The sequence below is a fragment of the Microtus pennsylvanicus genome, chromosome 3 (assembly GCF_037038515.1).
Source record: "Microtus pennsylvanicus isolate mMicPen1 chromosome 3, mMicPen1.hap1, whole genome shotgun sequence".
Classification (NCBI taxonomy): Eukaryota; Metazoa; Chordata; class Mammalia; order Rodentia; family Cricetidae; genus Microtus; species Microtus pennsylvanicus.
In genome coordinates this window covers 95,613,391-95,636,868 of record NC_134581.1, presented here as the reverse complement: position 1 = coordinate 95,636,868, position 23,478 = coordinate 95,613,391, and the positions used below count along the sequence as shown (strand labels likewise).

Genomic DNA, 23,478 nt, shown 5'->3' with positions numbered 1-23,478 from the left:
CTCACAGCCAGAAGATGGTGCTAATGAGACATATGAGACTGTTAAAGTGTGTTACAAATTCATTTGGAGAAGGATTATCTCCTACTTACTTTTATGGAAATAAAGTTAATTTTTATAATGTAGTAAATAATTTAAATATAGAGAATAAACTGAAGCTATCATTTGATTATGATTTTTTCACAATGCAGCCAGTGTTTATTTAAACATATCCAGAATGGGGGTTATTTTTAATACCAGCATTTAACTTTCCATAGACACATGTACTATGCCATGTGCTATGCCTCAACTGTTTATGCCAAGGGACTTTTCTCACTTCAAGAACTCGAAATGTTGTCTAGGGCCTGGAACTGAAAGGTAGGGTGGGCATCTTTGAAGGGTAACGTCTGCCCCTGGCAAGGGTACCCAGAAGGACTTCTCCCAGGCAAGGTAACGCAGCAGCAAGGGTATGAAGTGAACAAGTGCCTATGTGGCATCATGCCTGGGGAGTCAGAGAAAGTCACGGAAGACTAGGTGGGTGGCGACAAGGTCAATGGGGTGACTGCTGTTAAGACAGCAGGAGGAAGGGTGGAATGGTGAGAAGCTTCAGGCTATGAATCAACATGGTAATACAATATGCATATACATATTCATAAAAACACATGTCATATTTTCCTCACCAATCATTGTTTGTTGATGAACACCAAACTTGCTCTGTGACAGCCACTTTGAGGAGTGATGCAATAGACATTTGATGCTGCAGTGTCTCTGTGACATTGTGGTCGAATCGCACAGTAAACCTAGCTTTAGTTTTCTGATGATGCCCCACAGAATTCTTACAGTGGCTGCACAAGATCACATTCTGTCAGAAGTACCTGCGAGTTTCCTCTGGTCCATGTCCTCCCCACTGTTTTCTGACTGGGGTGAGATGGAATCTCAGGATAGTACAAATCTGCTTATCCCTGATGGCTGGGGAGAATGAGCATATTTTCATATTTATCGGACATTTATATTTCATCTTTTAAGAACTTTGGGTTTATTTCATTAGGTCATCTCCTAATTTCTTCTTTAGTTTTTGAATCTCTCATGCACTCTAGATATATTAATTCTGCTCACTTGGTTGTTTCATTTACATCATGGAAGCATTTGGTGTCATGAAATTTCATTTGACAATTGTCGGCATGATTTTTAAAAATGGGAATCTTTTTATAGGCATATAAAAATAATAGCATCTTTTTAAAAATTAATTATTTTTTAATGAGAATTGTTTGGTGTTTTGCCTATATGTATGCCTATGTGAGGATATCAGATCCCCTAGAACTAGAGTTAGAGAGAGCTGTAAGTTATCATGTGGGTGCTGGGAATTGAACCTGGGTTCTCTGGAAGATCAGCAAATGTTCTTAACCAGTGAGCAATCTTTCTAGTCCCCAGAATCCTTTTTTAAAATTCTTCTCTCATATATTACATCCCAACTGCGGTTTTTCCTTCCTCATCTCCTCCCAATCTCTTCTCCCCAATTCCCCTCTCCCCTAGATCCACTCCTCCTCCTTTTTCTTCAGAAAAGGGTTATCAAACAAAATGATATATCAAGTTGCAATAAGACAAGGAGGCAACCTAGTAGACCTAAAACCTATGCAAAACAAAAAAACCTTAAGGTAATTGATAAAGGCTGGGAAGAGAAGAGGTGGTCTTCCCCAGTAATGAACACACCAATTGGTTGTCCAGTGTCAATAGGTCATCCCTGAAAACATACATACAAGGAACATTATATAGGTTATATTTCAGAACATATATGTATATACATTTATGATTGTAATACAATTGATGGTAAGGGGAAACCATGAATTTGAAGGAGATTGAAGGAGTGTGTAGGAGGGTTTGGAGGCAGAAAAGGGAAGGGATAAATGTTGAAATTATATTATAATCTAAATTTTTAAAATAAATCAGAGAAAATAACCTCATCAACAAATGATGATGGAAAACTGGATATTTACATGTAAAAGGATGAAACTAGATCTTTATCTCACATCTCTCACGAAAGTCAACTCTAGATGGATTAAAGACCTTAATATAATTCTGAAAACTATGATGGAGTGGTGTGAGAGAATTGTCTGTATTCTGCCAATCATGTTTTAAATAAACGCTGATTGGCCAGTAGCCAGGCAGCAAGTATAGGCGGCACAACCAGACAAGAAGTAGAAGCAAGGCAATGAGAACAAGAGTATTCTGGGAAGGACTCTCTTTCCACAGTCCTGTTCATACACCAGAGAAGCAGGATGTGACCTGCCCTACTAAAAAAGGTACTGAGTCATGTGGCTAACATAGATAAGAATAATGGGTTAATATACAATACAAGTGTTAATAAGAAGTCTGAGATAATGGGCCAATCAGTTTATAATTAATATAGAACTCTGTGTAATTTGTGGGACCTGGTAGGAGGGCAGAAACCAAGCAGGCCCTCTTGTTACAATGGAGGAAATAGGGACAGCACAATGTAAATTCCAAATAAGATTCTGGTTTTTGAGAGAAGCATAATCGTCATCAGAGAGATTTCATTCAGGAACAAATGGGAGCAGATGTAGAGACCCAAACCAAATCTTAGGCAGAGCTTAGGGAAATTCTGAGGAAGAGGAGCAGGAAGGATTATGGATCCAGAGGGGTCAAAGATACCAAGGAAACATGGGGACCGCAGAACCAATTAAGCAAGGCTTATAGGAGCTTACAGAGACAGAAGCAGCAATCACAGACACTGCCTGGATCTGACCTAGAGCCTCAGTATACATGTCATGGTTGTGTAGCTTGGTGGTTTTGTGGATCTCCAAACAATAGGAGTAGGTGGTGTCTCTGACTCTCTTGCCAGTTCTTGGGACCCTTTTCTCCTATGGGATTGCCTCATTCAGCATTTTTTGGGGGGGGTTGCATCTTATTATGCCATATTTGGTTGATATCCCTGCGAAGCCTACTCTTTTCTGAAGAAAAACAGAGGAGTGGATCTGGGGGAGAGTGGAGGTGAGGAGAGGTACTGAGAGGAATGGAGGAGAAAAGGCTTCTGTAGGGATGTATTGCATAAGAGAACAAAAAGAAGAATCTTTTATATTCATTGACCATTTGTATTGCTTTATTTGTTTCTGTTTCATTAATTTCTGCTCTTGCTGTTGACTGGATTTGAATTTGGTTTCTTCTTGTTTTTCCAAATTCTGAGTTTCATCATTAAGTCATCTATTTGTGCTTTTATTTCTTCTTCTTTTTTAAAAATAATATAGACACTTAGCACTACAAATTTCTCTTGTAGAACTGCTATCAGTGTGTCTAAGAGGTTTTATTTTCTCGTGTTTTAATTTTCGTTTACTTCCAGTAAATTTTTTTTCCTTGATTTCTTCTTTGATTGGTTCACCATTAAACAATGACTTGTTATATCTCCAAGAGTTTCTGTATTTCCTAACGATATGTTTGCTGAGTATTTTACATTTATTACATTGTAGTCGGAACACAAGAATTGACTCAACTTCTTTGAATTTGTAATGGTTTTATTTTTGTCACATTACATGGTCTATTTTAGAGAAGCTTCCATGTGCTGCTGAGTAGAATATATATTCTTTGGTGTTTGGATGGAATATTCCATAGGTAATTTAAGTAATGAACCAGCGACCTAACTCTAATGAACAAGTTCCAAGTTGTAAAAAAAGTACAATAAAACCAATGCGATGTTTTTACACAGTTGTGCAATTTTATGTGTTTCTGTCTTCAGGTGTTACAAAAGTCCAGGAAGTTTAAAAACTTTTCTAAATCTTCTTTTACTATAGCAAAAGAAGACAACAAGCTGAAACCTGCACAGGCATCTAGTAGAGCCTCCCAAACACCCTTTATCATTCAAATTCCCTATCTTCAATAGACTTCATCTTTCTTACACAAATAAAGCAAAACAAAAGCCTAATTTGATTAGAGCAGAAGTGATTTATTTTAGGGCATGGACAGAAAAAGGATGAAGCATAAGTGTTATTTGTTATGGCCACACATTGCTTCTGAAGCTGACAATACAGGGTGTGTGGAGCTCCCTTTAGCCATTTTGAGGTCAGTGGACAGGCCAAGAATATAGACAGGAAGAACATCTCTCTGCAAAGATGAGGAAAATCTGCCCACGGTCCATCTCATAGCACTCATGTGCAATCTTCAAACTTCAAAACATAAGTGCTAAAACATGCAGATAAGAAAGGAATAGCTTGTTTAAATGAACTTTAAAAATTAAAAATAAGTCGAAGTCTAACATTCCTATTTACCTACAACAAATTAATGTAGAGCTGTGTAGACTTCTGAGACAGCTCTACCTCCTCCTGTAGTTTTCTATTACTGAGATGACTATTTAGGGGGCTGGGGAAGGAAGACGTGACACCAGCTGAGTAAAACAGTTAAGCACTTTAACACTATTTAACTAATGCTCACTGACTCTGAAACTAGGTGAGGTCTGACTCTTACTGAAGAAACGGAACTTCACAGGATAACATGAACAAGGTTGTCACAGGATCGACCATAAAACAAGCACCAATATCCTTTGGAATGGATGGTTGGTGATGGACCAAGTATGAAAGAACCAGGACAGACTATATCACCTCCCTCACTTTCTCTACCACAGCCCATCGCCACCAGGCAAAACACTTTTTTTTTTTTTTGTTGAGAAAAGGAAAAAAAGTTTCAGCCTCCTCCCAGCCTCCCATTTCCTTCCCCCTCCTCCCACCCTTCTCCCCCTCCCCCACTCCTCTCCCCCTCCCTCTCCAGTTCAAAGAGCAGTCAGGGTTCCCTGCCCTGTGGAAAGTCCAAGTCCTCCCCCCTCCGCCCATGTCTAGGAAGGTGAACATCCAAACTGGCTAGGCACCCACAAAGCCAGAACATGAAGTAGGATCAAAACCCCGTGCCATTGTCCTTGGCCTCTCATCAGCCCTCATTGTTAGCCACGTTCAGAGAATCCGGCTTTATCCCATGCTTTTTCAGTCATAGTCAAGCTGGCCTTGGTGAGCTCCCTATAGATCAGCCCCACTGTTTCAGTGGGTGGGTGCACCCCTCGTGGTCCTGACTTCCTTGCTCATGTTCTCCCTCCTTCTGCTCCTCATTAGGACCTTGGGAGTTCAGTCTGGTGCTCCAGTGTGGGTCTCTGTCTCTATCTCCATCCATCACCAGATGAAGGTTCTATGGTGATATGCAAGATATTCGTCAATATTGCTATAGGATAGGGTCATTTCAGGTTCCCTATCCTCAGCTTCCCAAGGAACTAACTGGGGACATCGCCTTGGGCTCCTGGGAGCCACTCTAGGTTCAAGACTCTTGCCAGCCCTAAGGTGGCTCCCTTAACTAAGAATTGTGTTTCCGTGCTCCCCTATCCAGCCTTCCTTTATCACAATCATCCTGTATCCCCAAGTTCCCCCCATCCTCCCCTTCTCACTTTTCTCTCCCCATCTCCCATTACCTCCAAACCACCCCACCCTCTTAAGATCCCAATTTTCTCCCCAGCAATTTTGTCTACTTCCCATAGGCATGAGGATAACTATATATTTTTCCTTGGGTTCACCTTTTTATTTAGCTTCTTTAGGTTCACCAATTGTAGACTCCGTGACCCTTATTTATGGCTAGAAACCAATTATGAGTGAGTACATCCCATGTTCATCTTTTTGGGTCTGGGTTACCTCACTAAGGATAGTGTTTTCTATTTCCATCCATTTGCATGCAAAATTCGAGAAGTCATGGATTATTACAGCAGCGTAGTACTCTAATGTGTATATATTCCACACGTTATTCATCCATTCTTCCATTGAAGGGCATCTAGTTTGTTTCCAGGTTCTGGCTATTACAAATAATACTGCTATGAACATAGTTGAACAAATGCTTTTGTCATATGATCGGGCATCTCTTGGGTATATTCCCAAGAGTGGTATTGCTGGGTCTAGGGGTAGGTTGATCCCGAATTTCCTGAGAAACTGAAACACTGATTTCCAAAGTGGTTTCACAAGATTGCATTCCCACCAGCAATGGATGAGTGTACCCCTTCCTCCACAGCCTCTCCAGTAAAGGCTATCATTGGTGTTTTTGATTTTAGCCATTCTGATAGGAGTAAGATGATATTTCAAAGTTGTTTTGATTTGCATTTCCCTGATTGCTAAGGAGGTTGAGATTGACCTTAAGTGTCTTTTGGCCATTTGAACTTCCTCTGCTGAGAATTCTCTGTTCAGATCAGTGCCCCACGTTTTAATTGGGTTAATTAGCATTTTAAAGTCTAGTTTCTTGAGTTCTCTATATATTTTGGAGATCAGACCTTTGTCAGTTGCGGGGTTGGTGAAGATCTTCTCCCAGTCTGTAGGTTGCCTTTTTGTCTTAGTGACAGTGTCCTTTGCTTTACAGAAGCTTCTCAGTTTTAGTAGGTCCCATTTATTCAATGTTGCCCTTAATGTCTGTGCTGCTGGGGTTATACCTAGGAAGCAATCTCCTGTGCTCATCTGTTGTAGGGAACTTCCCACTTTCTCTTCTATCAGGTTCAGTGTGTTCGGACTGATATTGAGGTCTTTAATCCATTTGGACTTGAGTTTTGTGCCTGGTGATAGATATGGGTCTATTTTCATTCTTCTACAGGTTGACATCCAGTTGTGCCAGCACCATTTGTTGAAGATGCTTTCTTTCTTCCATTGTATATTTTTAGCTCCTTTATCGAAAATGAGGTGTTCATAGGTTTGTGGGTTAAAATCCGGGTCTTCTATACGATTCCATTGGTCAACATCTCTGTTTTTATGCCAGTACCACACTGTTTTCATTACTGTAGCTCTGTAATAGAGTTTGAAGTCAGGGATGGTAATGCCTCCAGCAGATCCTTTATTGTATAGGTTTGTTTTGGCTATCCTGGGTTTTTTGTTTTTCCATATAAAGTTGATTATTGTCCTCTCAAGATCTGTGAAGAATTTTGATGGGACCTTGATGGGGATTGCATTGAATCTATAAATTGTTTTTGGTAGAATTGCCATTTTTACTATGTTGATCTTCCCAATCCAAGAGCAGGGGAGGTCCTTCCATTTTCTGGTATCCTCTTCAATTTGTTTCTTCAATGCCTTAAAGTTCTTGTCAAATAGATCTTTCACTTCCTTGGTTAGAGTTACCCCAAGATATTTTATGCTGTTTGTGGCTATCGTGAAAGGTGAAGCTTCTCTGATTTCCCTCTCTGCTTCCATATCCTTTGTGCATAAGAGGGTGACTGACTTTTTGGAGTTGATCTTGTATCCTGCCACATTACTAAAGCTGTTTATCAGCTGTAAAAGTTCTTTGGTGGAGTTTTGGGGGTCGCTTATATACACTATCATATCATCTGCAAATAACAAAAGTTTAACTTCTTCCTTTCCAATTCGAATCCCCTTGATGCCATTATGTTGTCTTATTGCTATTGCTAGAACTTCAAGCACTATATTGAAGAGGTATGGCGAGAGTGGACAGCCTTGTCATGTTCCTGAGTTTAGTGGGATGGCTTTGAGTTTCTCTCCGTTTAATTTGATGTTAGCTGTTGGCTTGCTGTATATAGCTTTTATTATATTTAGGTATGACCCTTGTATCCCTAATCTCTCCAATACTTTTATCATAAAGGGATGTTGAATTTTGTCAAATGCTTTTTCAGCATCTAATGAAATAATCATATGGTTTTTTTCTTTCAGTTTATTTATATGATGGATTACATTGATAGATTTTCGTATGTTGAACCAGCCCTGCATCTCTGGGATGAAGCCTACTTGATCATAATGGATAATTTTCCTAATGTGTTCTTGGATACGTTTTGCCAGTATTTTGTTGAGGATTTTTGCGTCGATATTCATGAGTGAGATTGGCCTGTAATTCTCTTTCTTGGTTGAGTCTTTGTGTGGTTTTGGTATCAGAGTGACTGTAGCTTCATAAAAGGTTTGGCAATGACTCTTCTGTTTCTATATTGTGAAATACATTAAGGAGTATAGGTATTAGGTCTTCTTGGAAGTTCTGGTAGAATTCTTCATTGAAACCATCTGGTCCTGGGCTTTTTTTCATAGGGAGGTTTTTGATAACAGCTTCTAATTCTTCGCTACTAACATGTCTATTTAGACTGTTCACCTGGTCCTGGTTTAACCTTGGTATTGGTATTTATCTAAAAAAAGTGTCCATTTCTTTTACATTTTCCAGTTTTGTGGCACACAGGCTTTTGTAGTAAGATCTAATGATTCTCTGAATTTCCTCTATGTCTGTGGTTATGTCCCCCTTTTCATTTCTGATCCTATTAATTTGCATATTATCTTTCTGCCGTTTGATTAGTTTGGATAGGGGTTTATCAATCTTGTTGATTTTCTCCAGGAACCAGCTTTCTGTTTCATTAATTCTTTGGATTGTTTTTTGTGTTTCTATTTTGTTGATTTCAGCCCTCAGTTTGATTATTTCTAGTCTTCTACTCCTCCTAGGTGAGTCTGCTTCTTTTTTTTCTAGAGCTTTCAGGTGGGCTGTTAAGTCTCCAATGTGTGCCTTTTCTGTTTTCTTTAAGTGGGCACTTAGTGGTATGAACTTTCCTCTCAGGACTGCTTTTATAGTGTCCCATAAGTTTGAGTAGGTTGTTTCTTTATTTTCATTGATTTCGAGGAAGACTTTAATTTCTTTCTTTATTTCTTCCTTGATCCAGGTGTGGTTCTTTAGTTGACTGTTCAGTTTCCATGAGTTTGTAGGCTTTCTGGGGTAGCATTGTTGTTGAATTCTAACTTTAATCCATGGTTATCTGATAAGACACAGGAGGTTACGAATATTTTTTTGTAACTCTGGAAATTTGCTTTGTTACCAAGTATGTGGTCAATTTTCGAGAAGGTTCCATGAGCTGCAGAGAAGAAGGTGTATTCTTTCCTATTTGGGTGGAATGTTCTATAGATGTCTGTTAAGTCCATTTGTTTCATTACCTCCATTAGTTGTCTTATTTCTCTGTTAGGTTTCTGTCTGATTGACCTGTCCATTGGTGAGAGAGGAGTGTTGAAGTCTCCTACTATTAGTGTGTGTGGTTTGATGGCTGCCTTGAGTTTTAGTAATGTTTCTTTTACGTACGTGGGTGCTTTTATATTACGGGCATAGATATTCAGGATTGAGACTTCATCCTGATGAATTGTTCAGTTATGAGTATAAAATGTCCCTCTCCATCTCTTCTGATTGATTTAAGTTTGAAGTCAACTTTGTTAGAAATTAGTGTGGCCACACCTGCTTGTTTCTTAGGTCCATTTGCTTGATAAACCTTTTCCCATCCCTTTACTCTGAGTAGGTGCCTGTCTTTGTGGTTGAGGTGTGTTTCTTGTAAACAGCAGAATGTTGGATCCTGTTTTCATATCCAATCTCTTAGCCGATGCCTTTTTATAGGTGAGTTGAGTTCATTGACATTAAGTGATATTAATGACCAGTGGTTGTTAACTCTGTTCACTTTTTTAGTAGTAGAGTTTGTGTGTTTCCCTTCTTTGAGTTGTGCTGGTGAAGGATCTCTAGATGTCTGAGTTATTGTGGTCATTGTTGGACTCCTTGGTTTGTGATTTTCCTTCTATTACTTTCTGTAAGGCTGGAATTGTGGCTACGTATTGTTTAAATTTGTTTTTATCCTGGAAAATTTTGTTTTCTCCATTTATAGTGAACGAAAGCTTGGCTGAGTATAGTAGTCTGGGCTTGCATCCATGGTCTCTTAGTTTCTGCAGTACATCTATCCAGGACCTTCTGGCTTTCATTGTTTCCATAGAGAAATCAGGTGTAAGTCTGATAGGTTTACCTTTATAAGTAACTTGGCATTTTTCCTTTGCAGCTCTTAATATTATTTCTTTATTCTGTATGTTTTGTGTTTTGATTATTATATGGTGAGGAGATTTTTTTTTGGTCCAGTCTATTCGGTGTTCTGTATGCTTCTTGAACCTCAAAGTAATATCTTTCTTTAGGTTGGGAAAGTTTTCTTCTATAATTTTATTAAATATGTTTTCTGGAACGTTGAGCTGCACTTCTTCTCCTTCTTCTACTCCAATTATTCTTAGGTTTGGTCTTTTTATTGTGTCCCAGATTTCCTGAATGTTTTGTGATGAGAATTTGTTGGTTTTGCTGTTTTCTTTGATCAGTGTGTTTATTTTCTCTATGGTATCTTCAGTGTCTGACATTTTTTCTTCTATCTCTTGTAATCTGTTGGTAGTACTTGTCTCTGTAGTTCCTGTTCATTTACCCAGATTTTCCATCTCCATCCTTCCCTCGGTTTGTGTTTTCTTCATTATTTCCATTCCATTCTTCAAGTCTTGAACTGCTTCTCTTACCTGTTTGATTGCTTTTTCTTGTTTCTCTTGGTTTTCTTGGGTATCTTTGAGCGATTTATTCATTTCCTCTACCTTTTTGTTTGTGATCTCTAATTGTTTATGGCAGTTTTTCACCTCCTGTTTAAGGTCTTCTATTATTTTCATATAATTCACTTTTGAGTCGATTTCTTCTAATTTCTCTAGAGTAGGGTCTACAATTCTTCTTAATTCGGGATCCCTGGATTCTGGTGATGTCATGTTGCCTTTCAGGTTGTTGGAGGAATTCTTGCATTGGCGCCTTCCCATCTCTTCCTTCAAATGGAGCCAGGAGAGGCCTGGTGTCTTGGTCCAGTCTTTGCTGTGACTGACTCTCTGGGTGTATCTCTTCGGTGTAGAAGCAGGAACCGTCCAGTCCAGATGGAAACTCCTCAGCACCGAAACATAGACACCTGGTAGTCCAATGACCCGCGAACAAAAGGGAGAACTTGAGGGGGCAGGGCGGGGATGAGTAGAACACAGGCCACCCTGCTGCAAAAGCTGAAGGTGCGCCTCCTCCCTTTCGTGGGTCCTTGAGGTCTGCCCTGTAGGCAGGCACTCACGGCACTGGGTGGGTAGCCTTAGTGTAGGAGCAGAAAACTGCTCCTGAGCAAAGGACCTGGCAGAAAACACAGGCTTGGGGGGGTGTCTTGTGTAAGAAAGACAGCCCTGCAGAAGGAGCTGGGGGAGGGGGGTTTGTGCTCTCTTCCGGGACAGTCCGCTATGTAGGAGCTTAAAACTGTTCTTGAGCACTGGTCCTAGCATACAGCAGGGCAGGGTTGGGGGTGGGGTGCTGGGGGGCTGGGTTGTGCGTAAGAAAGAGCGCTGCAGAAGGAGCTGGGGGAGGGGGGTTTGTGCTCTCTTCCGGGACAATCCGCCCCTGGATAGCACACACTCACCCGTCCAGATGGAACTCCTCAGCCCCTAAACATGGACACCTGGTAGTCCAATGACCCCCGGACAAAAGGGAGAACTTGGGGGGCAGGGCGGGGACGAGTAGAACACGGGCCACCCTGCTGCAAAAGCTGAAGGTGCACGTGCTCCCCAGGCAAAACACTTTTAATGGCTAAAGATCACTGCCAATGTAAACCCAGTGAATGCACCCAACAACCTATGATTTCAGGCTCTTTTAATTTCAAAATATATGTTTCATGAAGAACAAAAAAAGAAAACACAGAGAGTCTTTGAGGCCCTTTAAAATGATTTAATAAGCATTGCACAGGAAAATAACAAAATTCATAGGAAAATAGTATGTGAGCGGAACATTTTATTGGTTAATATAGCCTGTATCATTTTTGCTGAATTCTGATGACATTGTCCTAAAATGTTACTTTAATAAATCTTTTCCCTTCTTTGTTCCACACAGCAAAAGAAATTACTTGAAAATGTTAAAATCAACACAATATAGCACTCTTTCTTGACTATTTTGTGTCCAGCATTAAAATATGTTCCAACTTTTATAGTAACAATGCCATCTTCATCATAAACTAAAAATAAACGAGGACTTAAAAATATGAATTACAAAAGATGGTGGCTTCAAACACAGACCATACTCAGCGAGCCAGGGGCCACCGAGAAGAGAAGGCCATTGCTTTGTTACGGTCTAGCCCCTGAAAACCTCATTTGATAAACCCAGCTGGATTTTCTATACTGACGCCTAGTTCCAAATTTGATTTGGTTCCATAATAATTTTCATTTTACCTGCTATTAAAAGAAAACAACAGGATTTTACCAACAGAATGATAATTATTGGGTTTGGTCTGGAAATTAATCAGTAGCAAATATTTATGTGGTTGAGTTAATAATCTTCATAGCATTCAAACTATTATAAGCCAAAGTGCGTAGAAACACTTGGGCTGGAAATGATTTTAAAGGTTCTTAAAAGCTATTAAAACTCTCTCTCCAGGGCTAGCTAGGAAGCTCAGAGCACATGGGAGTTGAGGCTACCACAACCCCCAGGCTTCTCAGAGTCTGCGCAGTCTTCATGGCTCAGAGGGTTTGGGCTGATCCATGAGCTCTAGGGAAAATAGAAGCAATGTATCTACCTGGGTTGAAAAGGAATTATTTATCCTTGGTTTCTTAAATTATATTGTTATTTTGCATACACATTTCCTCAAAACTCTAAAATGAACGTTTGTTGATGAGGTATGAGATGTCTTAAATCAGTTATGAGGTAAGCTTGGCAAGCTCACAGTTGAGGTAAACAATGAAGTAATTTATCCTTAGTAACCAGTAACTTTAAATAATTGTATCTTCTTTGAAAGTATCTCTTAGGAAAGCTTGTGATTTTTATTGTTGCACGGCTGGAAGTGTTCTGTTTTGACATCTTTGCGCAGAGTGATGGAGAGCCTTGTTCTCAGTTAATCTTCAGGACTCTGTACATACTATTCTGAAATACTGTGGTGAAGTAAGGCTTGGCATTCTTGAGCAGGACACTACAGAGGGGGGGATTAGCTGCATTGGAAGGGTCTTCCACATCCCAGATTTCAAGCATACTGCAACCAGGTCTGAAAGATAAATGAAATAGATAAATAGCCATAGTAAATAAATTAACATATTCAAATTAAATGATAGCTTCTAAATTTCCAGAGGCTAATTGATTTAACTATTAAAAATATTCAAAACATACCTTTAGAAACCTGTCAACATATGCTGACAATAAATGCAAAATATGGGATCAGAAATCTATAACTGAAATAGTTTACCTCCAAAATAAAACATAGCTATACTTGTGGACCACGATTCCCATCCAGTCATAAGATCTGTTTGTAACTGCATGAGCTAAATTAAAGGAGAGCTAATTAAATTTCTTAGAAGATTTGTATTTTTTTTAATTATAAAAGACCTTGAATTAGTATAAACACATCCAGGCAGAGAAAGGTTGTTCTTAGGTTCAGTTGCTTTCTTTAGCCCTTCCCTTTCGGGGAGTGGTAATAGGAGCACACTGAGGGGTATAATGCCTTGAGTAACCTACATAGGAATCATTAATTGGAAGAAGTCAGGCAAAACTGACATCAGATTTTTGAAGTGTATTTTGAAGTCTAACATATAAAATCCTGACATTTCCCATGTAAAGTTAGACTATATGTAAGGATCATCACAACCAATTCAGAGACATTCCTATCACCTAACAAGTTCCTATGCCCTTCTTGTAGTCAGTCTTCTTCCCCATGCATGGGGAAGATCCATGGGCACGCATGGATCTCGTTTCTGGCCTACAGTGTTTATAGTTCCATGCAAACACATTGAGTGAGCTTTTCATTTCTGGCCTTTTTATCTTAGAATACTGCACTGTGGATACCTTGGATACTGTTTGTCCTCATGAGCTTAAAAGTCAAGTTGCCACAACCTAAAAACACTTGAAAAGACAGCTTCAATTCAAGAATACATCAGGTTGTCCCATGGATATGTTTGTGGGGGATTGTGTTGGTGGTTAATTGATGTAGGAGGACCCAGCCACTGTGGGTGGCACCAATCCCATGACAATCTAGCTGAGGGGCTGGAGAAGCGACTCAGTGGTTCAGAACACAAACTGCTCTTGCAGAGGACTTAGGTGCAGGTGGCTCACAAATGCCTGTATCTCCAGACAGGAAATCTTATATCCCTTTGTAACCGTCATAGACACCTGCAAACATGACATACACACATGCAGAAACATACACACACATTCATAAGTAAATATTTTAAAATATAAATGCAAATCTAGATGAGCATGATGAGCCTTTGAGCCTTTCAGCAAGCAACATCCTCCATGGTTCCTGCCATACTTCTTTGGGGTGAACTCAGTTCCTCAGTCTAAAACCCAGTGTGTGTGTGTGTGTGTGTGTGTGTGTGTGTGTGTGTGTGTGTGTGTGTAATAATATGGTAATAACAGCAATGTGTAATAACACGGTAATAACAAGCAAGTCTGCCTTTACGTTCGTAGATGCCTGACTTTACTTCCCTCATGATGAACTGTGACTTAGAATTGTTAACCAAATAAACACTTTTCTCCCATAATTTGCTTTTTGTCTGGGTATTTTATTATAAAATATAAAATGAGAATATTATATTTCTAGTATAGTACTATTGCCCTTATGTCCCTAAGCAGTATTTTATGACACAAAAGTACTACAGTTTCTTTGCTGTTGATTCTCAAATTACTGAACATTTGGAGTATTTGAGTCTTGGTGACAGTGATCAACATTAATATGAGGACACATTACAACTTATTTTAGGCAGACACCAAGCAGCGGAACTGAAATGCAGACTGCTAAGAGTGATGTATAACTTTATAGTTCAACATTATCTTCCAAAGTGAGTGTAATGCTTTTTGGTTCTAAAAACAATGTATGTAATTTCCAATTGTTCTTTATTTACATAGAAATGTGGTACTACTAGTTTTCATAATTTTAGTCATTTTAGTATTGTTATGGGTCATTTAGAATAACTTCTCCGGTACAATTTGCCAAATTTTGTGTAGTTTCTTATTAAGTTTGAGAAGTTTAAATATCCTGTCAAATATTCTAGACATAATATATAAAATATCAATACTGTATGTCGATATATATATAATATATATGTATATACTTATATAAATGCATATATATGCATTTTGTATATTGTGTATTTACAGATTTTTATCAGAGTATCAGAATTCTATGTACATTTCAGTTGGTTATGTTATTTTATTTGATGTTGTATATCCTTGAGGATTTCAACAAAGCTTTTGTATCACTTGCTATGTGTTGCAATGTCGAATTGTTTTACTGGTCTGTTTCTACTTCTGAGCCATCAGCCTTTGTTTCACATGTACGCGTTTTCTGTTTTACCCACAGACATTCATTGCCACAGTCATTCCATCATCCCGCTGTATTGGTCTGCTCAGCATTGGGCCGTTATCCTTTGGTGCTGTGTTTTAATATCTATTTTATCTGATAAGAACTGCATGCTTTCCATAAAATCAAGTAAAACATTTAGTAATAGCACTCCATTATCTGCTGCCTCATTTTAATTTTATTTTAAATTTTGTGCTTTAGTAGCTGCTTTTCCATCTGAGGCTGAGCATTGTTCTTTTGAGGTCTGTGAAAGACTGTGTCAGGATTTTGATGGGATTTCATTGACTCTGTAGATAGATTTTGGTAAGAGTGTCATTTTTACTATGTTAATCCTATCTACCCATGAACATGGGAGAGCTTTCCATTTTCTGATACTTCTTCAATTTCTTTCTTCAAAGACTTAAAGTTTTTAGTCATATAGATCTCTCAACTGTTTGGTTGGGGTTACTCCAAGATATTTTATATTAGTTGTGGCTATTGTAAAGGGTTTTAATTCTCTGATTTATTTCTCAGCCCATTTATCATTTTATATTAGTAGTTGTTTATGGATTACAAACAAAACTCTTTAAAATATCTTTTGCTGGGTAGTAGGCTGAATTGTTTTCAGTAAATAAAGCTTTATATTTTCTATTTATTCTTTTTTGTGCTATTATTGTAATGTTATTCACATTTAATCTCAATAATATGTTGATATTTTATTTTATTTCACAAAATTTTAAAATGTTCTCATAGAAGAACAACACGGTGATTAGCATGTGCAAATTCTCAGCACATTGCTGTGATCCCTGAATCTGAGCTGCAATCAGGAATTATTTCTCTAAAACATAGAGAACTCTAGGCCTCCTCAAAGTAAAAGTTTGCTTGCAAGATGCCTCTTAGATTTCATTGGTCTGACCCTCCTTTACAGAACACCATCAGTCAACACTCTGTACAGATGAATCTCATCAGAACACTGTCAGCCAACCATCCTGGACAGATGAGTCTCACTGAGTATAGTATAGAGTTCTTGACTTCTTTATTCACTATGCTCATTCCAGCATCAGATGATTAGCATCTTCCTGATGAGACGTCAGATGTCCATCACGGTGTGCTTGCCTCTTCTCTTCAAGACAGTCCTCCACTTGCTCTTTCTGTTGGGAGGCAGGGTGCCTTGGCATGCTCTTTCCATTGGGCTGCAATGAGCCTTTCTCTGCTTTTCTTTGGACTTGCCCTGCGTGGATTTGTGGAACTTTATAGGGGATCTCTTAGTTAATGGTTTTCACAAACCTCAGAGACTTGGACATTTCTTCAGCTCTCATTTCCTATCACTTGTCTTCTCATTCCCTCTGGTCCTGTGCTCTGTCTTCTCATTCCCTCTGGTCCTGTGCTCTGTCTTCTCATTCCCTCTGGTCCTGTGCTCTGTCCCAGCTGTTCCCCTCGTGCTCAGTCACTTAGTTATGTTGTCCAAGTCTCTGCAAGTTTTCCTTAAAAACAATTTAGATAAGCCCTGTTCTTATTAGTTGCTTTTCCTTGGTCTACTTCAATTCACTGCATTTTTATTGTTGTATCAAATAAACTTTTCTGTTCAGCACTTTTAAGTGTTTCATCTGAAGTATTTTCTCTCTAGAGCGCCTAACAGAGGTGGACAGTGTATCTTTCCACTAACTGATGGTAAATTCTACTTTATTTCATGCCCCCCTTTTTGTTTGTTTGTTTGTTTGTTTTTGAGAAAAGGTTTCTCAGAGTGGCCCTGGCTATCTTTGTAGACAAGGCTGGGCTCGAACTCAGAGATCCACCTGCCTCTCCAGTGCTGGGATTAAAGGCATGGCCCATTTTTATTGTTGCTAGAACAGAAGCCAGGGTCTTACGCATGCCAGGCAAGGCTGAACCTTGGAACTGTATCCCCAGGACTATTTTTATTAAACCTTTCAATAGTGAATATGGACTCTATATATGCTTAATCAAATACTTTGAATCAGTTTCTGATAACTTCCCATGTTCAGAGTTTTGGTCCCATTTTGCCATCATGTGTGTGACTAAGTGTGGCATGTAAGAGGTAATACAGTCTAATGACACTGGAACCTGTATTCATCTTCTGACTGATGAATGGGATTGTTGTTATAGGCAACAGTTTACTTGCATGGATCTCAGAAATATAAACAATAACCTCAAGAAATACATTGAACATGTTTTTTTTTATTTTTGAAAATGCAAATGTAAAAAAATTATAATATTTTTACTTACTAAGTCATCTTCAGTTGCAAGAATTTTTTAAGCTTTATACGTCGAATCTAATTAACAGTAAGAGATACTTCACTTATAATTCAGACATCAATAGAAATATAAAAATTTGAAAAATTATGGAATATAAATTTACAATAGATATTTTAACTGATTAGAGAATTACATGATGAATATCTATGATAAAACACCTTACTTCCTCAATCTTATGTTTCCATATACATATATCTGTGCAAAGTAAATATAAAAGATCACATAAAAATTAAGATATTAAAATATAATTTTAACAGTTATTATGAGAAGGCAATACATTTTAATTTCTCTAGATGAACTTATTAAATCCTGTGTTGTGGTAGTAGTATTTTAACATGACTTATCTAAAATATAAAGCCTTAACGAATCAGGGCTTCTATGAGGCAGCATTTTATCACGACATGATAACACGGAATGATTTTTGCTTTACAACATATCATATGATACACAATATTGATACTCACTTAGTTCTCACAACACACCATGCTTCTTCTAGAACATAATAATTCACGTGTAATTCCAACAGTTTATCTCTCACTTCTACTGCAGGTTTTCGACTATATGCAGAATAAACTATTTTTGTTCGAGCCCTTTAAATTTAAAAACAGTAATTACAAACATATTTACAGAAATATTGCTAGCAAATTGATAATATAACTCTCAGTGGATGAGATGGGTATGTATGATCAAATTATGCAGCTGCTTTGAGAGATTGGTTTTCACACAAATATTTATGTTTTTAATGTGCTGAATGTTAAAGCAGTTTGAAGTTTGTTATATCTAAGCTAATTTAAAGTCGTACTGGGTGGCAGGCTGATAGTTTAGGTTGTAAATTTTGCTTCACATAACCCACAAAAGTGTCTGCTAATAGAATATAGTCACCTAGAAGCTGGGGCTTGTAGTAATATGAATTCCAGTAGATAATCTCCCCTCTAGGAACAGATAAATTGAGATGAAATGCTGCCAACGAAGTATTTAGCAGTGGGCATCCAGGCTACAGCCACAGATAGGAAAAGCCAGGATGTTCATTTAAATATGGCACAATAGAAATTTGGCTGTTAAGTTAGAGTTCGTACACGATCCTAAGCAAACTCAAAGTTTGAGGTGTTCAATCACTACAACCAGACAGAAATTTTTCAACAAATTAAAATTTTTCTTCTAGCCCCCAAATTAAGAGAAAATGATTTCTTTAACAAATGACAGACTGATCAAAATAATTTTTAAATCCATACCTGTTGCACTGATGACCTGAGTTCAGGTCCCTTATACCCAAAGCCAGTAATATCCATTCATATCTATGACTAAAGCATAGGGAGATCCCAGAAACTCACTGGCCAGCCTAGCTGGACTCTATGTTCAATAGACCTTGTCTCAAAGAATAATGTGGAGAGCAATCAGAAAAGACATCCACCACTGACCTCTAGTCCCAGACATGCTCTCTTCTCTCTCTCCGTGTGTGTGTGCGTGTGTGTGTGTGTCTGTCTGTCTGTCTGTCTGTCTGTCTTGTTTGTGTGCCTCTATCTCTCTGTTTTGTGTTGTCCCTGTCTCTTTGTCTCTGTCTCTTTCTCTCTCAGGCACATAACCCGCCCCATACATGAAAACCATTTCTTGGTGTATATGTGTGTTTGACTAATAATTGTGATTATGTGTATGTCTGCAGACCAGAGGTCAATCAATGGTGAGTGTCTTTCACATGGTCTTTCACCGAATGTAGAGTTCAGCTCTACTATCCAGTGAGTTTCTGGAACAGGCCTGTCTCCAGTCCTGCCTATGCTGGAGGCACCTATGTAAGCCATTGTGACTGACTTTTGGAGCAAGGGACCTGAAATAGGGTCTTTATCCCAGTGTGACTGGCCCTTTATTGACCAAAGCATCTCCCCAGTCCTGCAACATTATATTGCTCATGTTTGATTCAGATTTGAGGTTCTATTGAACCCACACCAGAAGAAATAGTACCTTAAGATATCTGTTTGCAAGGTTCTACTCTGTACTTCAGATTGGCCTGGAACTCACTACGTAGGCAAGGTCAGTTTTCATGCTGCAGCTTCCCAAGTTATAGGTGTGCCTTCAACATCCAATTCTTTGTACATCTTTTTTGCTTCCAGAGATGGATATAAAAATGCTTGTGGGAATATGTGTACATTAGTGTGTGTGTGTGTGTGTGTGTGTGTGTGTGTATGTATGTAAACAAACACATTTTCCTTTTTCTAAGGGCTAGTAGCAAGTAGTGACAATTGTACTCAATGAACGCATGTGACCGCTCACCTCAAGTCTGCATCCTCATAGTGTGGGTGGTTCACAATTGGGTGCAGTGTAGACAGTTTGATGCTTGCCATCGTGGTCATAGCACCTGCAAAGACAGCATCTGGGAAACAAGATGTCATTGCTTAGCAAAAACATTTCAAAGAAAATAAAAAGTCCAATGTGCCCCTAATATTGGAATTCAAAATAAGAAAGATGAAGGCTCCTTACATAACGGCCACTGACACAGGTATTTTTCTTATTCAATATCTATTCTTTGCCTTCTGTAATATTTAGTTTTTGCTTCACTGGTGGTAAAAGCTATACACAATACTTTTAAATTTTATTTCACATTTTTTTAATTTGTTGTGTTCGTGTGTGTGTGTGTGTGTGTACATGTATACATTCATGAGAGGACAGGAGACAATTGTTGAGAATCGGTTTTCTCCTGCCAGATGAGGCCTGGGAATTGAAATCAGATCCTCAGAGTTGGTAACAAGTGCCTTCTTAAGCCACTGAGCCTTCTCACTGACCCCATGCACAATATTTTTATAAGGATCTAGTGACTTGGTTTGTAGGACGATAAATTCTGTTTTTCCTACTGTGGAGATAAATAGGTACAAACATTGCAAAGCTAAGTGATCTTCCAAGACTGTACAGTTGAAACCTATCCAAATTCACCCTTCACTAATTCATCAAAACTTCCTACTACACTTCAAGAACCAGTACTACAGGGAGAAAACTAGACAAAAGGAAAACTCCCCTGTAGTACTATGAACTATGAAAAAGGCCAATATCATAGCACATTTTTTCAAATTATTTTGTTGTTATTGTGAATTGCAGTCATGTGGATCTGTTAGAATATTTCGTTATTCCAATATTCATAATTCAGGGACTGGTGAGACAGCTCGGTTGTTCAGAGCTCTAACTTCTCTTGTAGATGACCTAGGTTTAGATTCCAGCACCCACGTGGAGGCTCACAACATCTGTGACTCTAATTCAAGGGGATTGAATTCCTATTCTGATCTCTACACACATCTGTATGAATGTTCTGCACATACACACAGGAACATATGCATAAAGTAAATAGTTGTTCTTGTAATATTAACAATTAAGTTCATTGGCTGCCTTTTACATCTTATCATTTCTCCAGCTCTGCAAATCATTCATTACTAGTTGGTATACATTTTTGGAAGTATAAACTTGGACATAATTAGTATTACATCAAAGTATTACACAAGCATAGGACATTTTATTTATGTCTACTGAAATAATTATTTTTTCCAAATATAACTAAGCACTCTAATGAAACACAACTTCATGAAAACATGTCAATAAATACGAAGTGAGGCAGGGCAATAGTGCAAGAACAAGCAAACACATGCAAGCTCACAATGAATAAGCAAAATTGGCTAAAATAACTTGTCAGGGCATCAAAAGCACAGTAACTATTGCCACACACTCACAGCTAATCACAACAAGCCAGCAGCGCCCTCAGTTTCTAAAGGATCAACCAAAAACATTCCTGAGGCAGCTTAGTTTCCCTAACCCCATAGAAACCCCCAACTTTTTTTAAAACAAAGAGCTTTTTCAGAGTCTGCATCATTGCCTCTTCTGCTGTTTTTCATTCCCCCCACGGGAAACAGGGTTCATACAACAAGCAGCAGCAAAAAGCCTGCAACAACTGGCACCCAACATGAATGGACCTTTTCCTTTTGAGTGCCTTTTGGGTCCTCCTTAATACTCTTTTTTGGTCATTTTCTTTCTTGTTTGCTGCCCCCACTGCTGTCCCTGTCCCAGCTCTCCTCTGTGTCTTGAGTTCGCTGATTTTGGTGAGTTGACCCCTACCTTTGTTTTCTAAGCCCTTGGTAAGTTGGGGCTTTCTTTTCTATCCCTACAATTTCTTTACTTTCCCCTGTTTGAATTCCGGGTTAGGAACTCTCCATCATGACTCGGTTCGCCCCTGTACCTCCCCATAAGGAGGTAGAAACAATAAAGGACCCTCCAACAGGTCCTTTTTGCTCAGAGACAGTATGTGAGTATATGGCCGCAGCCTAACAAACCACAGAAGTCCCTCCCTATAAGCAGCACACTCGGTCCATGAACACTGCTTTCCAAGATACAATTGTTGCCTCTCACCCCACATCTTCTGACCAAAGTTGCCACCTCCTCATAGACTCTCCTTGTCCTCCTCCTGAGGCCCATCATGAAGAATGAAGAAGCCTTCCCTTCTTCACCATCTGCTAACCCATGTAGGCAAAAGTTCTGTAAGTCCCAAGGGAGGGCTGCTGCCCTGGATCCTGCCCACTGTTATTGCCTCTACCTGGCCTCTCAACCCACAGTATGCAGAGCCTGGAGCAGAAGCTGCCTGTTCCTGCAGCGCTTCGAAGCTGAGGTGGCCTGGGCTTCACTCTCCCCAACTATCTTGGCCCCATTGATCCCTGGTGTAGAAATTGCAACAAGCCTGCAACAACTAAGGGCCTAGAACCATGAGGATTGTCAATCCTGCAACAACTAAGGGCCTAGAACCATGAGGATTGTCAATTTTATCCTCTAGTGATGGAGTGGCTCACTGGAGCTAGATCTGGGGAAAGATGACAATGAAAACTGAAACATAATTCCTACTGAATGTATATTTCTTCCAGACCTTTTTGAAGTAAGACAATTAAACTACTAAATGTGACGATTGTATACACATAAGAACACACCCACTCACACACATAAATGCATACATATGTACATATAAATATATATGCACACATATATATACAGCTGGAATGCTTAGCTGTGTGTGACAAACAAACATGTATGTGTTCTTTATATTATATATGTATAACAACTTACCTGGCCTGGTGTTGTATCTGATCCAGTGTATGAGCTCTTCCTGAGGCAGGTTAGTAAACTCTCCCATGATGCTCCATTGGTAATGGAGGTTTGCACAACCTTGTATTGACATCATTGTCAGAATACTGAAGACAACATTCTCAACATGAACTCTGCAAAAAAGCCAGCCAAAGAGCTGAAATAAAAAACCATTTATTTATATTTCTTATATGAAGAGTACTATTGGATCAAAAGTACATTCTCGCCTTCCTACTGAATCCAAAGGGGGTTACCCTTCATCTCAGTACAGACACACAGAATGCCCACCTGCTGCTTCCAACAGCCAACATGCTGCAGTGACTGACTTGGTTATAAATGAATTTTCTGTGTTATTGAATGAATTGAGGGTCTTTCCAGGACTGATTTGCAGACAGACACTAGGATTAGGAAACTATACATTGAAATATGCTGTACTGAAATCTTGGCTAATTTTTTTGTTTTGTTTTCGGTTTTTTGAAACAGGGTTTCTCTATGTAACAGCCCTGGCTGTCCTAGAACTATCTCTTGTAGACTAGGCTGACCTCAAACTCATAGAGATCTGCCTGCCTTTGCCTCCCAAGTGCTGGAATTAAAGGCGTGTACCACCATGATCCAACCTTTTGACTGATTTTTATGATGACTTGAGTAAGCAAAGGAAACCCCACTAGCAACGATGTGTATGTTCCTGTCAGGAAAATGGCTGCTAGATTGTCAATGCCGAATGAGGCACATCTAGACGTACTGAGCATCTATCTAGTTCCTGTAGTTCTCTAGCTAGTTTATGTATCTGTGAGCTTTAGTAAAGAATAGCAGAATGGAGAGCTTTTGAGGAATTCTCTTATCCAAGCAGGGCCACTCTGGATTTTTTCAGCGTTGGAAATGTGCTGTTTATGGACCCAACTCACCTGCACAGACTTAAATGCTAAAAGACTTTATTTGTAGACATGATGATAACAGAAAGCGAGGAATATTCAATTGCTCATCACAAAAAAATATCATTCACAGTCGATCAG

At 38.9% G+C, this 23,478-nt stretch overlaps 1 protein-coding gene across 1 annotated transcript in view; it reads right to left on the bottom strand.

The window, feature by feature from the left end:
- Positions 1-11,481: 11,481 nt before the first annotated feature.
- The window catches only part of Dpy19l2 (dpy-19 like 2), a 164,857-nt gene continuing 152,860 nt past the window's right edge, over positions 11,482-23,478 (bottom strand). Inside the window, exons 19-22 of the mRNA XM_075967611.1 lie at positions 22,448-22,622; positions 19,628-19,727; positions 17,827-17,952; positions 11,482-12,799 (exon numbers count right to left, since the gene is read on the bottom strand). Coding sequence (XP_075823726.1) covers positions 12,649-12,799; positions 17,827-17,952; positions 19,628-19,727; positions 22,448-22,622 — 552 coding nt within the window. The 3' untranslated portion in view covers positions 11,482-12,648. The remainder of the gene's footprint in view (positions 12,800-17,826; positions 17,953-19,627; positions 19,728-22,447; positions 22,623-23,478) is intronic.